Source organism: Salvelinus fontinalis, chromosome 1 (genome assembly GCF_029448725.1).
Source record: "Salvelinus fontinalis isolate EN_2023a chromosome 1, ASM2944872v1, whole genome shotgun sequence".
Classification (NCBI taxonomy): Eukaryota; Metazoa; Chordata; class Actinopteri; order Salmoniformes; family Salmonidae; genus Salvelinus; species Salvelinus fontinalis.
In genome coordinates this window covers 21,844,051-21,864,797 of record NC_074665.1, presented here as the reverse complement: position 1 = coordinate 21,864,797, position 20,747 = coordinate 21,844,051, and the positions used below count along the sequence as shown (strand labels likewise).

Genomic DNA, 20,747 nt, shown 5'->3' with positions numbered 1-20,747 from the left:
TGGCATTTGTCTCTGGGAAAGCTCTAACAGCAGATATAAGCAGAGACGAAACTAGCCAGTTATAGAATATTGCGCTGTAGGACTGCTAAGCTGTCCACAGGCATTCAACTCACAGTAGTTGAGATCGTTTCTATGGTCAAATGTATTTACAGGTGACGAAATGTTGAAAGTAAGTTGCAAACTACTTTTGTAGCAATGCGTTTTTTTAAATGACTTGTCTTATGAAATACATTCCAAATGCTGGCTCTTGCTATCCTGCCATAACTGATTTGACAGGGAAATATCAGCTAGATAGGATAGCCAGCTGCAGCTTTCACCACGCTATGTTAGCTGCTGTCAGCTTGTCTAAACACAAGATCAGCGCAAGCTTTAGCCTAGACACAGAACTGAATTAGCTGACCATCTTCATTCACTCAACTTCAAAGAGTTGTTCTCTCCATAGCAAAGCTAGCTTAGTGTACCTCGCTGTCAGTAAGGTACTCACGACTGCACTTGTTTGTTGTGATTGAATTGCCAAGAAACACCCCCAGGACAACTCTCGTTTGCCTTCAGTTATTGCCGCTAGCGTTTCATAATGAGCATTGATGAATAACTAGGCCAAATCAGGAAGTTCAGTCGCCCTTTAAAGTAGTCTGTCAAAGTAAAGTGACTTTTCAAGAAGAAAACAATTGGCTGGGAAAATGCAACTATCCAGTTTTTGTTTCAGCTTTACATAACTGTCTATAAAAGATATACAGTGAGCTCCAAAAGTAATGGGACAATGACAGATTCTGATTATTTGGTGCCCAATAGAAATAAATGGTAAATAATGTGCATCTGTTGTGGTGAGCACCAAACATGTGATTATCAATTTTTATTTGTGGTGTTTTTGCACATCATATACTCTTACTTACAAGGCTTTCACTGACCACTGTGTCTTTAAACGCACCAACACTCCCACAAGTAGTAACGACGCTCCCCTGCTACACGCAATGGGTACTAAACGCCTAGTGTACTAGTACCTTTTATTGGTGTGAACCGTGCGCGCCACGGTTTGTACACGTAGTGCTATAGAGGAAGAGAGCGCGAGAGAGTGCTGTCAATAGTCTGTTTAGATTTCTGCACAGTTTGAGCTGGCAGGGGATTTACTCACCAATTTCCAACGGACAAGGAAAGCTATAAACTCGCACATGCGCATATCGTAAAGATCTACGCGGATATGTAGCCTACATTCATGATTTTTACGCACAGGTGAAAAGTAATGTTTTTCTTATCGTAGATTATCCAAAGAACATAGGATAGTGATATAGTGTCAGATCAGTGAACATCATATTTATAGCCTAGTTATTGCACAAATAATTATAGACAACACGCGGGAACACCGATAACAGTGAAACATGTCCAGGAAAAAGACCGTGAAAGGCAAGGGGAGCTCCAAAAGCCCGACTTCATCTCTGAACAACAACAAAGACACCGGGAAAAGTGGGAGAGGGATCGGAGCCGCGGCCCCATCCAACGGAGTGGTCTATCCGAGCCGCCCCTCGCTCAGCAACAGCGGGGAGTTTTATGATATCGCTTTTAAGGTACGACTTTTTACGCACACCATATTGTCAATACTCTCCAACCTCCAGTTGGTCATATCACTCTCAAATTTGAAACTTCAATGTTGATGTGCCACGCTGGCTACAGGGACAGGTGCATATATGTTATTTCTTCAGGTCTGTCCATTGACATGATCTCAGGGCAATTCGTATTTTTCTGTATGTAAATCTGTGTCACTCCATTTAGTTACCTTAGGTTACATTATGAATGGAATAGCCGTCGTACAATAGCATACAAATTACAGGATTTATAGTATCATACATATTACCCGGTCGTACAATAGCATACGAATTGGATGAAGTACTCTTCCTCTTGGAAGATTTATAGTATTAGACATTTCTATCTGAGACCAGGTTGCTTGTTCCGTGTAATAACAAGGGAGAATTATTGGGAGAATTTATGTTGGCGGTTAGGGACCTAAACAAAAATAATGCATCCCTCTCCCCAAGTTAAACATATTTTCACCTGACCCCCCCCCCCCCCCCCCCCCACATCAGTTACTCTAAATAATGTTTACAATCACACACAAAATAACTGTAGTGCGTTTACAAATGTGAAAATCGACTTTGTTACTTCAGCATGCTTTTGTGGCACTGTCGATGCCACGCAAGGCTACGGACGGGCCAGGAGGTTGAAGGTTCGCTGATCACCACGGACGAGAAGATATTCAAAATTTTTATGCCGTATTTATAATTACAGTTTATAAAATATATGCTACAAATTTTCCACCAGCAGGTTTCTGTGCCAATGCACCACACAACCAATATTATGGTTTGCGTTTTCAACACCAGACTGTCAATCTCGACAAACAAAAATGCATCCCTACCTAATTTGTAAGGCTACCCAGTATCAAAGGCTTGGCTTGCCAATCTCCAAATGTCAGAAAACGTTTTGGTGTTTTGTTACAGACGTCTCTTTCCATTTAACAAATGGCCGCTGCATTTGGATTGATTGATTTTATTTGTCAGTAAAATCAAATCAAATTCTATTTGTCACATGCACCAAATACAACAGCTGTAGACCTTACAGTGAAATTTACTTACAAGCCCTTTACCAACAATCCAGTTCAAGAAATAGAGTTAAGAAAATATTTACTAAATAAAGTAAAGTAAAAAATAAAATAAAAAGTAACAACATAACAATACCGAGGCCATGTGCGGGGGTACAGATTAGTTGAGATTTTTGTACATGTAGGTAGGGGTAAAGTGACTATGCATAGAGAGTAGCAGAAGTGTAAAATCAAAGGGGGAGGGGGGGGGGGTGTCAATGTAAATTGTGCAGGTGGCCATTTGATTAATTGTTCAGCAGTCTTATGCCTTGGGGGTAGAAGCTTTTAAGGAGCCGTTTGGACCTAGACTTGGCACTCCGGTACCACTTGCCATGCGGTAGCAGAGAGAACAGACTATGACTTGGGTGACTGGAGTCTTTGACCATTTTTGGGGCCTTCTGATGCCGAGCAGTTGCCATACCAGGCGGTGATGCAACCGGTCAAGATGCTCTCGATGGTGCAGCTGTAGAACTTTTTGAAGATCTGGGGACCCATGTCAAATCTTTCCAATCTTCTGAGGGGGAAAAGGTGTTGTCCTGCCCTCTTCACGCCTGTCTTGGTGTGTTTAGACCATGATAGTTTGTTGGTAATGTGGACCCCAAGAAACTTGAAACTCTCGACCCGCTCCACTACTGAATGGGGGCATATTCGAGCCTCCCTTTCCTGTAATCCACGATCATCTCCTTTGTCTTGCTCACATTGAGGGAGAGGTTCTTGCCCGGGCACCACACTGCCAGGTCTCTGGCCTCCTCCCTATAGGCTCTCATCGTTGTCGGTGATCAGGCCTACCACTGTTGTGTCGTCAGTAAACTTAATGATTGTGTTGGAGTTGAGCTTGGCCACGCAGTCGTCGGTGAACAGGGAGTACAGGAGGGGACTAAGCATGCACCCCTCTGCATCAAGCACCTGTTGCTGTATCAACGGGGTGATGACCTAACGATTAGCATTTTGGAAAACATTACATCCTAAATGACGTTCTTTTCATCATTGCTATACAAACAAGGCTGATTTCAGCGACAATTTTGCTGTTTTAACACGTTTTGTGTAGCTAACGAAATGAAAACATTACTTCAAACTACTTTTGCATACCTTTTTAACATTACATCGCTGTCTTAAACGCTGCTACTTTTCGGATATGGCAAAGAAAACGTGTAATCTGCACGACACATTAAAGTTACTTACCTTAGCCGTCTTTGTGGTCTGTATCTACACTGAAATAATATAATTTCAGTAGTCCTCTTATGATAATAATTTCTCTCGCAAAGCTCATTAGTACACCCTTGTAGTTGAATAAATTGTAGGTCCTATGAATAATGTGGAACAAATAAATACCACCAAAGGATACTTTACAACTTACAATAATCAACACCTTGTGAAAAACAACCTGGCAATATTTAAGATTTTAATACACACACATTGATCGTTTTTGGTACAGTTGTGTCATTCATTTATTTTCAGGATTTTTTTGTACACTCACATGTCAATCAGACTAAAATACTGAATTCTGGTGTGTGGATTATAGAGGTGGTGGTTGCTGTGTGGGTGGGCGGTTCTGTCTGTCACTTGTTCTCAACAGGCAGCCAGTCTTGGAAGGGGGACTTGAAGAAGGAGACCGCAAAGTCCAGGCACTGCAGCGCTCTTTGTTCTGAGTGTTTGCAGTGCTAGTGTTTTTAGTTCATCTGGGTATCTCAGAGAAAACAACTTTCTTAGCAGATAATGACCACATGACAACAGTAGCTGTAGATTATGTGAGGAAAAGTTGGAGGGTGGTTGGTAAGAGGACTTTGGGTGGATCCACATCTGGGTGTTGGGCAGAACCCCTAGCTCCTGGAGAACAGAAGCAGAGTTAAAAGGAACAGGGTAGGAGACAGATGTAAACAAGCAAACAGGTTACACTTTCCTGTGAGAATTTTATGGATTAGTGCAGTGTTATAAATGGGAGATATGTACTTTAACACTTTTGGAAGGTATAGCCTAACTCAAGCAGGTCCCCCTCCGACTCAGAGCACAGAGAATGCTGGTCCCCCTCCGACTCAGAGCACAGAGAATTAGACTGATCCAAACTCACTGGTTCTGGTGGATGGGATACCTCCTGGGGGGCTCAGACAGTTGATGGTCCTATAGTAATTTGGAGAGGTAAATTAAAGAGGTACATTTTCTATAAGCTCAGCATAACTATAATTTCTTGCCTTCTCAAATGTCACCCAAAACGTAACGTACTTTGTCTATTGGGCTTCACAGAAGTGTAGGGCTTCAGGGCTTTCAGTGGTCGACTGTCCCAACTGCCCAAACTGTAGAAGATTGTTGGCTTCCACCGAGGTAACATTGGGAAGACAAAGATAAAAATATAAGTGTTAGGGAAACTTAAACTAGCTTCAGGTTATTTTGTGTGCAAATGCAAATACACTGCTCAAAAAAATAAAGGGAACATTTAAACAACACAATGTAACTCCAAGTCAATCACACTTCTGTGAAATCAAACTGTCCACTTAGGAAGCAACACTGATTGACAATAAATTTCACATGCTGTTGTGCAAATGGAATAGACAAAAGGTGGAAATTATAGGCAATTAGCAAGACACCCCCAAAAAAGGAGTGATTCTGCAGGTTGTGACCACAGACCACTTATCAGTTCCTATGCTTCCTGGCTGATGTTTTGGTCACTTTTGAATGCTGGCGGTGCTCTCTAGTGGTAGCATGAGACGGAGTCTACAACCCACACAAGTGGCTCAGGTAGTGCAGTTCATCCAGGATGGCACATCAATGCGAGCTGTGGCAAAAAGGTTTGCTGTGTCTGTCAGCGTAGGGTCCAGAGCATGGAGGCGCTACCAGGAGACAGGCCAGTACATCAGGAGACGTGGAGGAGGCCGTAGGAGGGCAACAACCCAGGAGCAGGACCGCTACCTCCGCTTTTGTGCAAGGAGGTGCACTGCCAGCGTCCTGCAAAATGACCTCCAGCAGGCCACAAATGTGCATGTGTCTGCTCAAACGGTCAGAAACAGACTCCATGAGGGTGGTATGAGGGCCCGACGTCCACAGATGGGGGTTGTGCTTACAGCCCAACACCGTGCAGGACGTTTGGCATTTGCCAGAGAACACCAAGATTGGCAAATTCACCACTGGCGCCCTGTGCTCTTCACAGGTGAAAGCAGGTTCACACTGAGCACATGAGCACATGTGACAGACGTGACAGAGTCTAGAGACGCCGTGGAGAATGTTCTGCTGCCTGCAACATCCTCCAGCATGACCGGTTTGGCGATGGGTCAGTCATGGTGTGGGGTGGCATTTCTTTGTGGGGCCGCACAGCCCTCCATGTGCTCGCCAGAGGTAGCCTGACTGCCAATAGGTACCGAGATGAGATCCTCAGACCCCTTGTGAGACCATATGCTGACACATGCACATTTGTGGCCTGCTGGAGGTCATTTTGCAGGGCTCTGGCAGTGCACCTCCTTGCACAAAGGCGCAGGTAGCGGTCCTGCTCCTGGGTTGTTGCCCTCCTACGGCCTCCTCCACGTCTCCTGATGTACTGGTCTGTCTCCTGGTAGCGCCTCCATGCTTTGGACCCTACGCTGACAGACACAGCAAACCTTTTTGCCACAGCTCGCATTGATGTGCCATCCTGGATGAACTGCACTACCTGAGCCACTTGTGTGGGTTGTAGACTCCGTCTCATGCTACCACTAGAGTGAGAGCACCGCCAGCATTCAAAAGTGACCAAAACATCAGCCAGGAAGCATAGGAACTGAGAAGTGGTCTGTGGTCACCACCTGCAGAATCACTCCATTTTTCGGGGTGTCTTGCTAATTGCCTATAATTTCCACCTTTTGTCTATTCCGTTTGCACAACAGCATGTGGAATTTATTGTCAATCAGTGTTGCTTCCTAAGTGGACAGTTTGATTTCACAGAAGTGTGATTGACTTGGAGTTACATTGTGTTGTTTAAGTGTTCCCTTTATTTTTTTGAGCAGTGTAGTTGTCAGATATTTTTTTATATTCACTTTAACATATGGTGAGCCCAGCTAGGAGCAAAAGAGGAGTGAGGTTTACCAGGTCTCAACTTCCTTTCGTCCTTCTTCCATTATTCCTTCAATTCTGACCAGTTTCCCAGTCCCTGCCGATGAAAGACATCCACACAGATGATGCAGTCTCTATTGCACTCCACACTGCCCTTTCCCACCTGGACAAAAGGATCACCTATGTGAGAATGCTATTCATTGACTACAGCTCAGCGTTCAACACCATAGTGCCCTCAAAGCTCATCAACAAGCTAAGGACCCTGGGACTAAACACATCCCTCTGCAACTGGATCCTGGACTTCCTGACGGGCCACCCCCAGGTGGTAAGGGTAGGTAAACAACACATCCACCACGCTGATCCTCAACACAGGGGCCTCAGGGGTGCGTGCTCAGCCCCCTCCTGTACTCCTTGTTCACTCATGACTGCATGGCCAGGCACGACTCCAACACCGTCATTAAATTTGCAGATGACACAACTGTGGTAGGCCTGATCACCAACAACAATGAGACAGCCTATAGGGAGGTCAGAGACCTGGCCATGTGGTGCCAGGACAACAGCCTCTCCCTCAAGATGATTGTTGACTACAGACAAAAGAGGACCGAGCACACCCCCATTCTCATCGGTGGAGCAGGATGACAGCTTCAAGTTCCTTGGTGTCCACATCACAACAAACTAACATGGTCCAAGCACACCATGACAGTCATAAAGCGGGCACGACAAAACCTATTCCCCTTCTGGAGACTGAAAAGATTTGTCATGGGTCCTCAGATCTTCAAAAGGTTCTATAGCTGCACCATCGAGCGCATCCTGACTGGTTGCATCACTGCCTGGTATGGCAACTGCTGAGCCTTCCGACCACAAGGCACTACAGAGGGTAGTGCGAAGGGCCCAGTACATCACTAGGGCCAAGCTTCCTGCAATCCAGGATCCCCAACACCAGGCAGTGTCAGAGGAAGGCCCTAAAAATTGTCTAAGACTCCAGCGACCCTAGTCAGACTGTTCTCTCTACTACCGCATGGCAAGCGGTACCGGAGTGCCAAGTCTAGGTCCAAGAGGCTTCTAAACAGCTGCTACCCCCAAGCCATAAGACTCCTGAACATCTAGTCAAATGGCTACCCAGACTATTCGCATTGCCCCCTCCCCTCTCCACACCACTGTTAATTAAACACCACTGTTGTCATCTATGCATAGTCACTTTAATTAACTCTACAACATGTACATACTACCTCAACTAACCGGTGCCCCCGCACATTGACTCTGTACTGGCAACCCCCTGTATATTGTTATAAAATTTTACTGCTGCTCTTTAATTACCTGTTACTTTTATCTCTTATTCTTATCCATATTTTCTGAAACTGCACTGTTGGTTAAGGGCTTAAAAGTAAGCATTTCACTGTATGGTCTACACCTGTTGTATTTGGCACATGTGACTAATAAAATTTGATTTGATGCTGCCACCACCATGCTTCACTGTGGGGATCGCATTCTCGGGGTGATGAGAGGTGTTGGGTTTGCACCAGACATAGCATTTTCCTTGATGGTCAAAAAGCTACATTTTAGTCTCATCTGACCAGAGTACCTTCTTCCGTATGTGTGGGGAGTCTCCCACATGCATTTTGGTGAACACCAAATGTGTTTGCTTATTTTCTTCTTTAAGCAATGGCTTTTTTCTGGCCACTCTTCCGTAAAGCCCAGCACTGTGGAGTGTACGGCTTAAAGTGGTCCTATGGACAGATACTCCAATATCCACTGTGGAGCTTTGCAGCTCCTTCAGGGTTGTCTTTGGTCTCTTTGTTGCCTCTCTAATGTCCTCCTTGCCTGGTCCATGAGTTTTGGTATTCTTTCCATTTTTTATAATGGATTTTAATGGTGCTCCGTGGGATGTTCAAAGTTTCAGATATTTTTTATATAACTCAACCCTGATCTGTACTTCTCCACAACTTTGTCCCTGACCTGTTTGGAGAGCTCCTTGGTCTTCATGGTGCCACTTGCTTAGTGGTGTTGCAGACTCTGGGGCCTTCCAGAACACGTGTGTATATATACTGAGATCATGTGACAGATCACGTGTCACTTAGATTGCACACAGGTGGACTTTATTTAACTAATTGTGTGACTTCTGAAGGTAATTGGTTGCACCAGGTCTTATTTAGGGGCTTCATAGCAAAAGGGTTGAATACATATGCACACACCATGTTTCTGTTTTATTATTTTATTTATTTTTTGAAACAAGTCATTTTTTTTCATTTCACTTCACCAATTTGGACTATTTTGTGAATGTCCATTACATGAAATCCAAATAAAAAATCTTTTTAAATTACAGGTTGTAATGCAACAAAATAGGAAAAAACGCCAAGGGGGATGAATACTTTTGCAAGGCACTGTATACAATTGCATTGTTTACCTCAGTCGACAGCTGCGGCTCCCGTCCGTACTCGGTGCAGGCCTGGATGCTGCTATTGTGTGCAAAGAGAATTATCTTCAGGTTGTTCTCCCACCCTTCCTGGTACCAATCAAGGGACTTGCCCATGTCAGTCTTGTGAGTCTGGTTGGTCCGTTCACCAAACCTGGAGGAGGGGGTAGGAAAGCGATATCTATTGACAATGTAAGATATTGAAAGATGTCTTATGTACCATGGAAACAACATTTTTGTAAAAAATAAATAAAACAAACCATTGTGACAGAATATGACATATAACATTCGTACCTTGTTCCAGCGTTCATGACCCCTGTCACGCAAGATGACCTCAGGAGAACCGTGGATGTTGAAGATGTCTACCATCGCCTTGGAGGTGGCCTCGCGAGTCTCGTCCTTGATGGGTACCATACAAAACGAAAAATATATTTTTGGTTCCAAGCATCCTTTTTAGTGGGTTATGGAGGGAATTTAGAGCTATGCACATTCTCTTCCTTTACAGACCTTAATGAGTATTGCCTCCACCCACTTGGTGAAGTAATCGGTTGCCGTCAGACACCAGCTGTTGCCATTCCAGGATTTTGTAAAGGGTCCGATGAGGTCCACCCCTAACATTTAAAGTGTTAGAGAGAAGATGACTTTATTATTACCGTATCTGTGTCATACAGTATACAGATTTTCATGTTTGTAAGGATACTGAAACACACACATTCTATAATATTGAACTCTGCTGTGGTCAAATAAAGCAACCATTACAAAACAACTTATCAGGGCAAAATTTGAATTGGGACACTTACCGATCATGTGCCATGGTGAAACAACTTTGATGGGCTTCAACTCCGGCGCAACAGTCTTCGCCCTCTCAAACTTCAGGCAGGCTAGACAGGGTACTGACCTTTAAGCAAAAAGTGACAAATTGAAACATTGTGTGCTCTCTGATATGACATTCATTGAAATCATAATAATTTCAGATATAATAGAATGTGATTGATAAACAAAAGGTTATTTCACTTGCCCAGCTGCCCCCCTCCTTGACAATTCCCATCAGAAGGAGCGTAGGTTGATTTTGGCAATCATGCGCTTCACTCCGAAATGGCCAGCATGCATCTCGGTCAGTACGGCCTCCTTCTCCTCCTAAGTAAAATCCACCCTCCTGTGTAGCTGGCCATCCTTGTCCCATAGGTAGAAATGATTGCCTAACAAGTTGGAAGAGACCGCTTTACGGTCAGATGCCGAGCAGTTTCATCATCGCCTGGTATGGCAACTACTCGGCATCTGACCATAAGGCGTCACAGAGGGTAGCGCGTACGGCCCAGTACATCACTGGGGACAAGATTCCTGACATCCAGGGCCTATTTACCAGGTGGTGTCAGAAGAAGGCCCCAAAAATTGTCAGACTCCAGTCACCCAAGTCATAGACTGTTCTCTCTGCTACTGCACAGCAGTGGTACCGGAGCGCCAAGTCTGGGACCAAAAGACTCCTTAAACCTCTTACAGTTACACCCCCCCCTCTTTCAATTTCCGCCTGAAGACATACCCAAATCTAACTGCCTCTAGCTCAGGCCCAGGAGCAAGGATATGCATATTCTTGGTACCATTTGAAAGAAAACTCTGAAGTTTGTGTAAATGTGAATTGAATGTAGGAGAATATAACACAATAGATCTGGTTTAGATAATACAATGAAAAAAAACATACATTTTCTTTTTAATTGTTGTATCATCATATTTAAAATGAACAAGATAAAACAAACATTCAGATATGAATATGGGGACAATTTCAGTGAAAAACATAAGAGGGCAACAGTACTTGTGCAAAGTTTCAGAATGATAACTTCCAAAATGAGTGTGCTACATGACATTTATCATGAAGTCACCCAGGAGTCCCACACAAGTAGCCCAAATGTACCCAAGTGGCCAAATTGGTGAAGGTATACATTTTGAAACAAATAACTATATACAAAATACCAAAATGGTATTCTAACACACCCCCCCAAAAAATGGAGAAAAATAAATAAATGGGAAAACATTTTTTGAAGAAAAAAAAAAATACTTTTACAAAACATGGGTAACTATTTACACACTTTCAATATTTGGAAGACCCTCAGTCCTCTATCAAATCAATTTATATAGCCCTCAAGAGTAAATATGAACAGTTTACCTCAAGATGGCCCGGGAGGTGTGGAGCCAGAGACAGCAGGGGTCCAGCTGGATGAACCAGCTTCAGAGGGGGATGGACACGTTGGGGATGGACACGTTGGCGGCAGACACACGCATCTCGACCATGCTCCCTCTAATCCATAATATATAGACTGAGTTGAGGAAGCATGCCGCTGGAGGAAGTATAGACAATCTGTACTTTACACATTTCATTACATTTTTGTATATTGCAAATAAAATGTAAAAACAATCACAAATAATATTTTATATTATTAATTTCAAACAACGGCATTAGCATGAGAAGAACTTACCAGTCCAAAACAATGTCCTCTCCGTTCAAAAAATATGCTTCCATTTGAGTCATGGTCGCTAACTGAGTCGTCTTCCAAAAGCATATGTTTCACAATCAATTTCCTCTATAATTTTGTCTACATTCGTATATCTAGTCTTAGATTTAGCTTTCCCTGACTTTATCGCCATGATATTCGATATAATAAACAGCTGAAGATGCTTCTTACCGAAACAGTGCTGTGCGTAATGAGTTTGGCTCCTTCCAGTATGAATCTTCAATGGCGAATGACGGTCTTTACGCCGGAGTTTACTACATGGGTTGGTCTCCCAAAACACAAACATTACATATTGCCGTTTACCTCTGCGCATTGTCTATCTACCCAGCTAGATTTCAAGACGATCAGTGGTCATTGGGTTAAAATACAGTCAATCAACAAAACAGCGGTCATATAATTGGTGCACAATGAGGTCGTTACTTGTTGTCTTCCAATCGGTTTCTTTGGGTCAATACGTCCCGCGAAATGACCCATCAAGTTTGGTTGTGTTACAAACAAACAGTTGATTGCAAGGAAACCAAACATGACTGGATAAAGTCAGGTTTAGTCTGTGTATTTACGTCGAATGTTGCCGAAAATTGAATGACACGAAATAAGCGTTCACAAAATGTTTCGTGTTAGGCTATAAAAATGGATTTAACCGAACAAAAGACCATTCATTGTGTAACAATGAGCCTTGGGATTGCAAACAGAGCAAGATCTTCAAAGGTAAACGATTTATTTCATTGCAATCTGTGATTTTGTTACGCCTGTGCTGGTTAAAAGTATTTTGGTATGGGGCTCTGTGCTCAGATAATCGCATCGTATTCTTTCGCATTAAATCCTTTTTTAAATCTGACAATTAGCAGATTAGCAAGATTAGCAAGATTCTAGGCTTTTGAAGCATGTGAGACACTTGTATTTTCAGCAATGTTTAATACGACTATTTGTGGCGATCACCGTATGTTGTCGAATTTAAACCCGCATCCGGTATCCGTAGATCAGAGAAGTTAACAGCTTCTAGCCTCAAGCAATAAGACTGCTGAACAATTAATCAAATGGCTACCTGGACTATTTACATTGACCCCCCCCCCCCCCGCCCGCGCTGCTACTCGCTGTTTATTATCTATGCATAGTCACTTTACAAATGACCTCGACTAACCTGTACCCCCACACATTGACTCGGTACCGGTATTGACTCGGTACCCCTATACCCCTTATTGTTATGTCATTTTCTTGTGTTACTTTTTGATTGTATTTTTATTTAGTAATATTTTCTTATCTCCATTTCTAGAACTGCATTGTTGATGAAGGGCTTGTAGTAAGCATTTCCCAGTAAGGTCCACACCTTGTTGTATTCGGCGAATGTGACAAATAAAATTTGATTTGAAGAGAAGAGTTGTTGAAAGGCTCAAGTACATTTGCATTGCAGCCTTTGTTTTTTCTCTCTCCACCTCTCTCTGTCTTTCTCTCCCTCGCTCACTTTCATCCTTTCTTTTTCACCCCCCCTCTCTGTGTCTGTCTAGCGAAGACACCTAGTTAAGGGCATTTGGAATTACCATAATTGCTTACACCTATCCATTTGATTGATCAGGTGGCTGGAATGGAGTCAATTGAATGGTATCAACCACATGGAAACCACGTGTTTGATACCATTCCATTTACTCCAGCCCAGACATTATGAACCATCCTCCCCTCAGCAGCCTCCACTGAACTATATGTATATAGCTAGCAACTCGCTAGATGGAAAATGGTTGTTGAAAAAATGGTTGTACATGGCTAAATCAGTCCTGTTATCTAATAGAAGTTAACTGCTTAAAGTTACCCTGAATTGTGAATTTCTCTGAAATGTGCCCCTCTGGTCGAGATCAGTGGTGTCTTCATAGTACGTCACCTGGTTAGAAAGATAAAATCAAATATCCTCGAGGGATGCCATTAAAGTGCAAGCTACATACAGAAACAAACAATAACAGTTAACGTAAACTAACCCCATTCCGTACAAATGTGCGCAACGGCAACATTCAAACGAGGCTACAAAGAAAACTAATGGGACTGTAGCGACTGTGTTGACTTCAAAATCGGGGGTGTGAACTACGTTTCTACTCAAGCGTTGATCGACATGGTAATGGCTCTATAGTATTGGAGAAAAGTTGAAAAATGGACCCTCCGTTACATCGTGACGTGTCATGTCGTAACATACAGCACGCATAAAGCAACTATTTCTGTCTTACAATCTCTCCCCACCAGGTGTAGCACTTCTCTCATCCTTTAAAAACAAGAAATGGACAGTGACGGGGGTAAGGGGGGATACCTAGTCATTTTTTGCGTCATCATTGCATGCTATCATCATTCTCAAAGCCGCTGTTTACTTCTAAGATCACTTTAGCACCGCCCTAAAAACCCGATTCAAATTCGACACAAACCTTCAAATAGGTATGTAATGACACATTATATAAACTCTTTATAGTGTTTTATTTACATTTTAGAGGCGATAAGGTGATAAGTTGGACAGATCGAGTGAAAAAAAGCAGTTTCCCATACATCTCCTCTCCTTCTCACTATCACGCATTAGTTTCACTTCCCCACCTGACATTTTTAAAAAGACCCGACGGGGCTCATTGCCTTCTTTAATCATGCAGAAACGGGCAGCGTGGGGGTCATGTAATTGATTCTGTTGGAAAGGGGAGAAATCGTGCTTTACAATAGTATTGACATTACAGTTGATCTGGAAGTATTACGTTTTTGGGGCGCTAAAATTATTGTACGGACCAAGGCGATGTACAAAAGTGAGTGAGTTTACGTTACAGTAGCTAGATAGTTTTATTTAGCTAACATTAGCTGTCTAAAACTTGCTAGCTACTGTAGCTGGCTAGGTGACTACGCAGGCTGAGGTAAATAAGTACAGTACCTAGCAACGCCAATCTAAAAACAGCTTAAACTATTTATTCCTATTTAACAATAATTACTTATATTGACAAATATATGCTAAAGAAAGTGTTCTTTCCAGTCTTTTCGGTCCTCTAAAACAGCAGGTAGTCAGCAGGTTGTCACCGTCAAAAACACCATCCTTGGAGAGCAATTCTGAGGTAATAATTTTGCGCGGACTAAGCAAACGTTTATGCGGTGAAATAGAACTAGAAATGCCCGTATCCTCCTTCCTTGCTGACCACTACGAGGTAAAATAGAGCCAAGCAACCAGCATAGCAACGGATGCTTTTGTTCATTACGTAATCCAGTCAGAATTTTGCATGTTCTAGCAACAACCCTAGCAACACCTATAACTCATTGAATCCAATTGGGACAGTTTTTGGCAGGGGGGCACTATTTGGCATGACTGGCCCCCGTGTTGAGCATCAGCGTGTTGCTGCCTACCCTTACCACCTGGGGTCGGCCCATCAGGAAGTCCAGGATCCAGTTGCAGAGGGAAGTGGTTAGTCCCAGGGTCCTTTTGTCCAAGTGGACAAAAGGAGCTGTGGATCTGTTGGGGCGGTATGCAAATTGGAGTGGTTCTAGGGTTCCCGGGATAATGGTGTTGATGTGAGCCATGACCAGCCTTTCAAAGCACTTCATTGTTACCGAATTGAGTGCTACAGGCGGTAGTCATTTAGGCAGGTTACCTTCGCTTTCTTGGGCACAGGGACTATGGTGATCTGCTTGAAACATGTAGGTATTAGACACTCGGTCAGGGAGAGGTTGAACATAGCAGTGAAGACACTTGCTAGTCCGCGCATGCTCTGAGTACACATCCTGGTAATCCATCTGGCCCTGGGGCCTTGTGAATGTTTACCTGTTTAAAGGTCTTGGCTCACATCGGCTACGGAGAGCATGACCACACAGTCGTCCCGAACAGCTGGTGCTCATGTATGCTTCAGTGTTGCTTGCCTCGACGCGAGCATAAATGGCATTTAGGTCGTCTGGTAGGCTTGCGTCACTGGGCAGCTCGCGCTTGGGTTTCCCTTTGTAGTCCGTAATAGTTTGCAAGCCCTGCCACATCCGACGAGCGTCAGAGCCGGTGTAGTAGGATTCAATCTTAGTCCTGCATTGACTCTTTGCCTATTTGATGGTTCGTCTGAGGGCATAGCGGTATTTCTTATAATAGTATGGATTAGTGTCCCACTCCTTGAAAGCGGCAGCTTTAGCCTTTAGCTCGGTGCGGATGTTGCCTTTAATCCATTGCTTCTGGTTGGGAAATGTACGTACGGTCACTGTGGGGACGACGTCGTCGATGCTCTTATTGATGAAGCCGGTGACTGAGGTAGTATACTCTTCAATGCCTTTGGATGAATCCCGAAACATATTCCAGTCTGTGCTTTCAAAACTGTCCTGTAGCATCCACGTCATCTGACCACTTCCGTATTGAAAGAGTCACTGGTACTTCCTGCTTTAGTGTTTGCTTGTAAGCAGGAATCAGGAGGATAGAATTATGGTCAGATTTGCCAAATGGAGGGCGAGCTTTGTATGAGTCTCTGTGTGTGGAGTAAGGGTGGTCTAGAGTTTTTTCCACCTCTGTTTGTACATGTGACATGCTGGTAAAAATGAGGTAAAACGGATTTAAGTTTGCCTGCATTAAAGTCCCGGCCACTAGAAGTGCCGCTTCTGGATGAGCATTTTCTTGTTTGCTTATAGCCTAAAACAGCTCGTTGAGTGCGGCCTTAGTGCCATCATCGGTTTGTGGTGGTAAATAGATGACTACGAAAAATATAGATGAAAACTCTTGGCAGATAGTGTGGTCTACAGTTTATCATGAGGTACTCTACCTCAGGCGAGCAATACCTCGAGACCTCCTTAATATACACCGCGCACCAGCTGTTATTGACAAATAGACACACCCCCACCCCTCATCTTACCAGACGTAGCTGTTCTGTCCTGCCGATGCACGGAAAACCCAGCCAACTAAATATTATACGTGTTGTTCTTCAGCCACGACTCTGTGAAACATAAGATATTACAGTTTTTAATGTCCCGTTGGTAGGATAGTCTCAAACGGAGATCCAGTTTATTCTCCAGTGATTGCACGTGGGCCAATAGAACGGATGGGAGAGGCGGGTTACCCACTCGCCGACGAATTCTCATAAGGCACCCTGATCTCCGCCCCCTGTATTTCCGTCTTTTCTTCTTGCAAATTACACAGATTTTGGCTTGGTCTCAGAGAAGCAGTATATGCTTCGCATCGGTCTCATTAAAGAACAAATCTTTGTCCTGTTCGAGGTGAGTAATCGCTGTTCTGATATCCAGAAGCGCTTATCGGTAATAAGAGACGGAAGCAGCAACATTATGTACAAAATAAGTTACAAACAATGCGAAAAACATACAAAATATCAAAGTTGGTTAGGAGCATGTAAAACGGCAGCCGGTGCCATTCATTTTTTTTTTATTTGTTTGTAAAATATTTTTTTTTGTGAGTGTTAGCAGTTGATGTTACTCTTCAATAATACAGACTCCAAAGCAAATCAGGGGGAGAAAAATAGGTTTATTTAAAGAGAAGGAATCAAGCTGGGAAGTAGATGGTCGTTGTTCATTCTCCCTTGTTCTCAGTGATTCTCTCCACAGAACAAAGTAACAGGATGTAATTTATAACCCCCCAACCCTAGCCTGTGGTTGACCAATTAGAATTCCTTGCACTAAAATTGGGCCAATGGCAAAATAACAAGTCTCCTGTTTCAGTGTCACGTATACTCCCTCTCCGGCCTCTAGGTCATCAGGCTGCTGATTATCCCACACAAATGTTACCATCGTCTCGCGCACCTGCGCCTCATGACACTCAATCACCTCCTTGATTATCTTCCCTATATCTGTCACTCCACTTGGTTCTTTCCTCAGGTGTTATTGACTCCGTTTTCATGTCGGTGCGTTGTTTGTGTTACGTGTTTATTGTTTCATTTTTTTATTAAAAACACTCACTCCCTGAACTTGCCACCCGACTCTCAGCTCACTCATTACATTCAAGCTCAATGTGTAGATGAATTGGACAAATGAGAATTTGACACATGTAGGTATGAGTTCCGGACTGAAATTCCTACACATATTTAGAAAAGATGTGAAAAATAACAATTTCCATTGATTGTTTATTCCCTATTGACCTCTAGTTCTCTGCGTTGTGTATTATCTTACAATATTCATACATGAGTGAAAAAAAATACATAGGTACAGTGAGGGAAAAAGTATTTGATCCCCTGCTGATTTTGTACGTTTGCCCAATGACAAAGAAATGATTAGTCTATAATTTTAATGGTAGGTTTATTAGAAACAGTGAGAGACAGAATAACAACCCCAACATTTTTTTTGTGATTTTTTGTTGTTGTTATTCTGTCTCTCACTATTCAAATAAACCTACCATTAAAATTATAGACTGATAATGTCTTTGTCAGTGGGCAAATGTACAAAATCAGCAGGGGATCAAATACTTTTTCCCTCACTGTACAAAGATTTTTAAGTGACCGAGATTGCATAATAGTCAGGACTTATTTACATTGTGTTCCCTATTATTTATTTTTTTACATAAAAACATATACAATTACAGATAGTCAAAACAAGTTCACTGTTCACACAATAGCCATCTTTTGAAATTCTTTTTAAAAGTGGTTATGGTTGGTATGGCTTTGAGTTGCTGTGGTAGTTTGTTCCACTCAGTGCTGGGATATAGAAATGCCTTAATACCAGATAGACTCATATATTTAAAACAGTGAATATTAGAGTCTTTGGCTCTGTTATTATGCTGTTGGACATCTCTAACAAAGGTAAAAAAGTTGGATAAGTACCTGAGGGCTGAGTCCGTGATAATTCTGTGGACCAGACCAACTTGAAATAATACTTGTCACAGCCGTAGGAGGGAGGAGACCAAGGCGCAGCGTGATAAGAGTACATTCTTCTTTAATTATATAACGACCACTGACCAAAACAAACCGTGAAGCTAATATGGCTAGTGCAGACAGGCAACTAACATAGAGTAAGAACCCACAAAACCAAAAGGGAAAATGGCAACCTAAATATGATCTCCAATCAGAGACAACGATAAACAGCTGCCTCTGATTGGGAACCAATTCAGGCCACCATAGACATACATATGCCTAGACTTACAAACACCCCTAGACATACAAAAACCCTAGACCAGGAGTGTCAAACTCATTCCACGGAGGGCCTAGTGTCTGCAGGTTTTTGGTTTTTCCTTTCAATAAAGCCCTAGACAACCAGGTGTGGGGAGTTCCTAACTAATTAGTGATGTTAATTCATCAATCAAGTACAAGGGAGGAGCGAAAACCCGCAGACACTCGGCCCCCCGTGGAATGAGTTTGACACCTGTGCCCTAGACAATACAAAACAAGCATACCCACCCTCGTCACACCCTGACCTAACCAAAATAATAAAGAAAACATAGATAACTAAGGTCAGGGCGTGACAATACTACTCTTTTTTTCCACAGATAGCCAGCCTAGCTGCTTAAAATGCTCAACCATCAGTTCTTTCCATCAAATTGACTTGTTGCAGATAAAAGTCTGTGCATAAATACGTAGTGCACATAAACATTTATTTTGCGGGTAAATTATACAAGTTAAATGGATTTCCATCGCATTTTCAACTCTAGGCCTACTGATGGTTTTGTCACAAAAAGTGTTGGGTACAGTTGTTCCTCAATTAAAAGTTTTGAGATTATGCCGCAGGACTTCGAGGTAATTTGTGGTTTAGTACGTTACCCTGCGTCACTGCTTCATTGCTCCAGACCAGCGCAAGGGGGAGTTAGAGCACTGATTATGCTTTTGGAAGGTGTAAAAAAAAGAAGATATATATTCCATGGTATTCTTAAGATATAGGTGTTGTAGGTCTTTTATTTAATAATTTTTTTTCCACCTTTGTTTAACCAGATAGGCTAGTTGAGAACAAGTTCTCATTTACATCTGCGACCTGGCAAAGAATAAAGCAAAGGAGTTCGACATATACAACAACACAGAGTTACATGGAATATTACATGGAATAAACAAACATACAGTCAATAATACAGTAGAAAAAAGTCTATATACAGAGTGGGCAAATAAGGGAGGTAAGGCAATAAATAGGCTATGGTGGTGAAGTAATTACAATATACCAATTAAACACTGGAGTGATTGATGTGCAGAAGATGAATGTGCAAGTAGAGATACTGGGGTGCAAAGGAGCAAGATAAATAAATACAGTATGGGGATGAGGTAGCTGGATGGGCTATTTACAGAAGGGCAATGTACAGGTGCAGTGATCTGTGAGCTGCTCTGACAGCTGGTGCTTAAAGCTGGTGAGGAAGATATGAGTCTCCAACTTCAGTGATTTTTGCAGTTCGTTCCAGTCATTGGCAGCAGAGAACTGTAAGGAAAGGCGGACAAAGGAGGAATTGGCTTTGGGGGTGACTAGTGCGATATACCTGCTGGAGCACATGTTACGGGTGGGTGCCGCTATGGTGATCAGTGAGCTGAGATAAGGCGGGGCTTTACCTAGCAGAGACTTGTAGAGGACCTGGAGCCAGTGGGTTTGGCGACGAGTATGAAGCGAGGGCCAGCCAACGAGAGCGTACAGGTCGCAATGGTGGGTAGTATATGGAGCTTTGGTGACAAAATGGATGGCATTGTGATAGACTGCATCCAATTTGTTGAGTAGAGTGTTGGAGGCTATTTTGTAAATGACATCGCCGAAGTCGAGGATCAGTAGGATGGTCAGTTTTACGAGGGTATGTTTGGCAGCATGAGTGAAGGATGCTTTGTTGCGAAATAGCCAATTCTAGATTTAATTTTGGATTGGAGATGCTTAATGTGAGTCTGAAAGGAGAGTTTACAGTCTAACCAGACACCTAGGTATTTGTAGTTGTCCACATATTCTAGGTCAGAACCGTCCAGAGTAGTGATGCTGGGCGGGCGGGCAGGTGCGGGCAGAGATCAGTTGAAGAGCATGCATTTAGTTTTACTTGCATTTAAGAGCAGTTGGAGACAACGGAAGGAGAGTTGTATGGCATTGAAGCTCATCTAGAGGTTAGTTAACACAGTGTCCAAAGATTGGCCAGAAGTATACAGAATGGTGTCGTCTGCGTAGAGGTGGATCAGAGAATTACCGGCAGCAAGAGCGACATCATTGATGTTTACAGAGAAGAGAGTTAGCCCGAGAATTGAACCCTGTGGCACCCCCATAGAGACTGCCAGAGGTCCTGACAACATTCCCTCCGATTTGACACACTGAACTCTATCAG

General features: G+C 43.0%; 1 protein-coding gene across 1 annotated transcript in view; it reads left to right on the top strand.

Annotated features, from left to right (window-relative positions):
• Window positions 1-950: 950 nt before the first annotated feature.
• The window catches only part of LOC129837688 (ras-related protein Rab-26), a gene marked incomplete in the record, with an annotated part of 127,114 nt that continues 107,317 nt past the window's right edge, over window positions 951-20,747 (top strand). Inside the window, 1 exon segment of the mRNA XM_055904098.1 lies at window positions 951-1,562. Within this exon segment, the coding sequence (XP_055760073.1) occupies window positions 1,377-1,562 (186 nt within the window).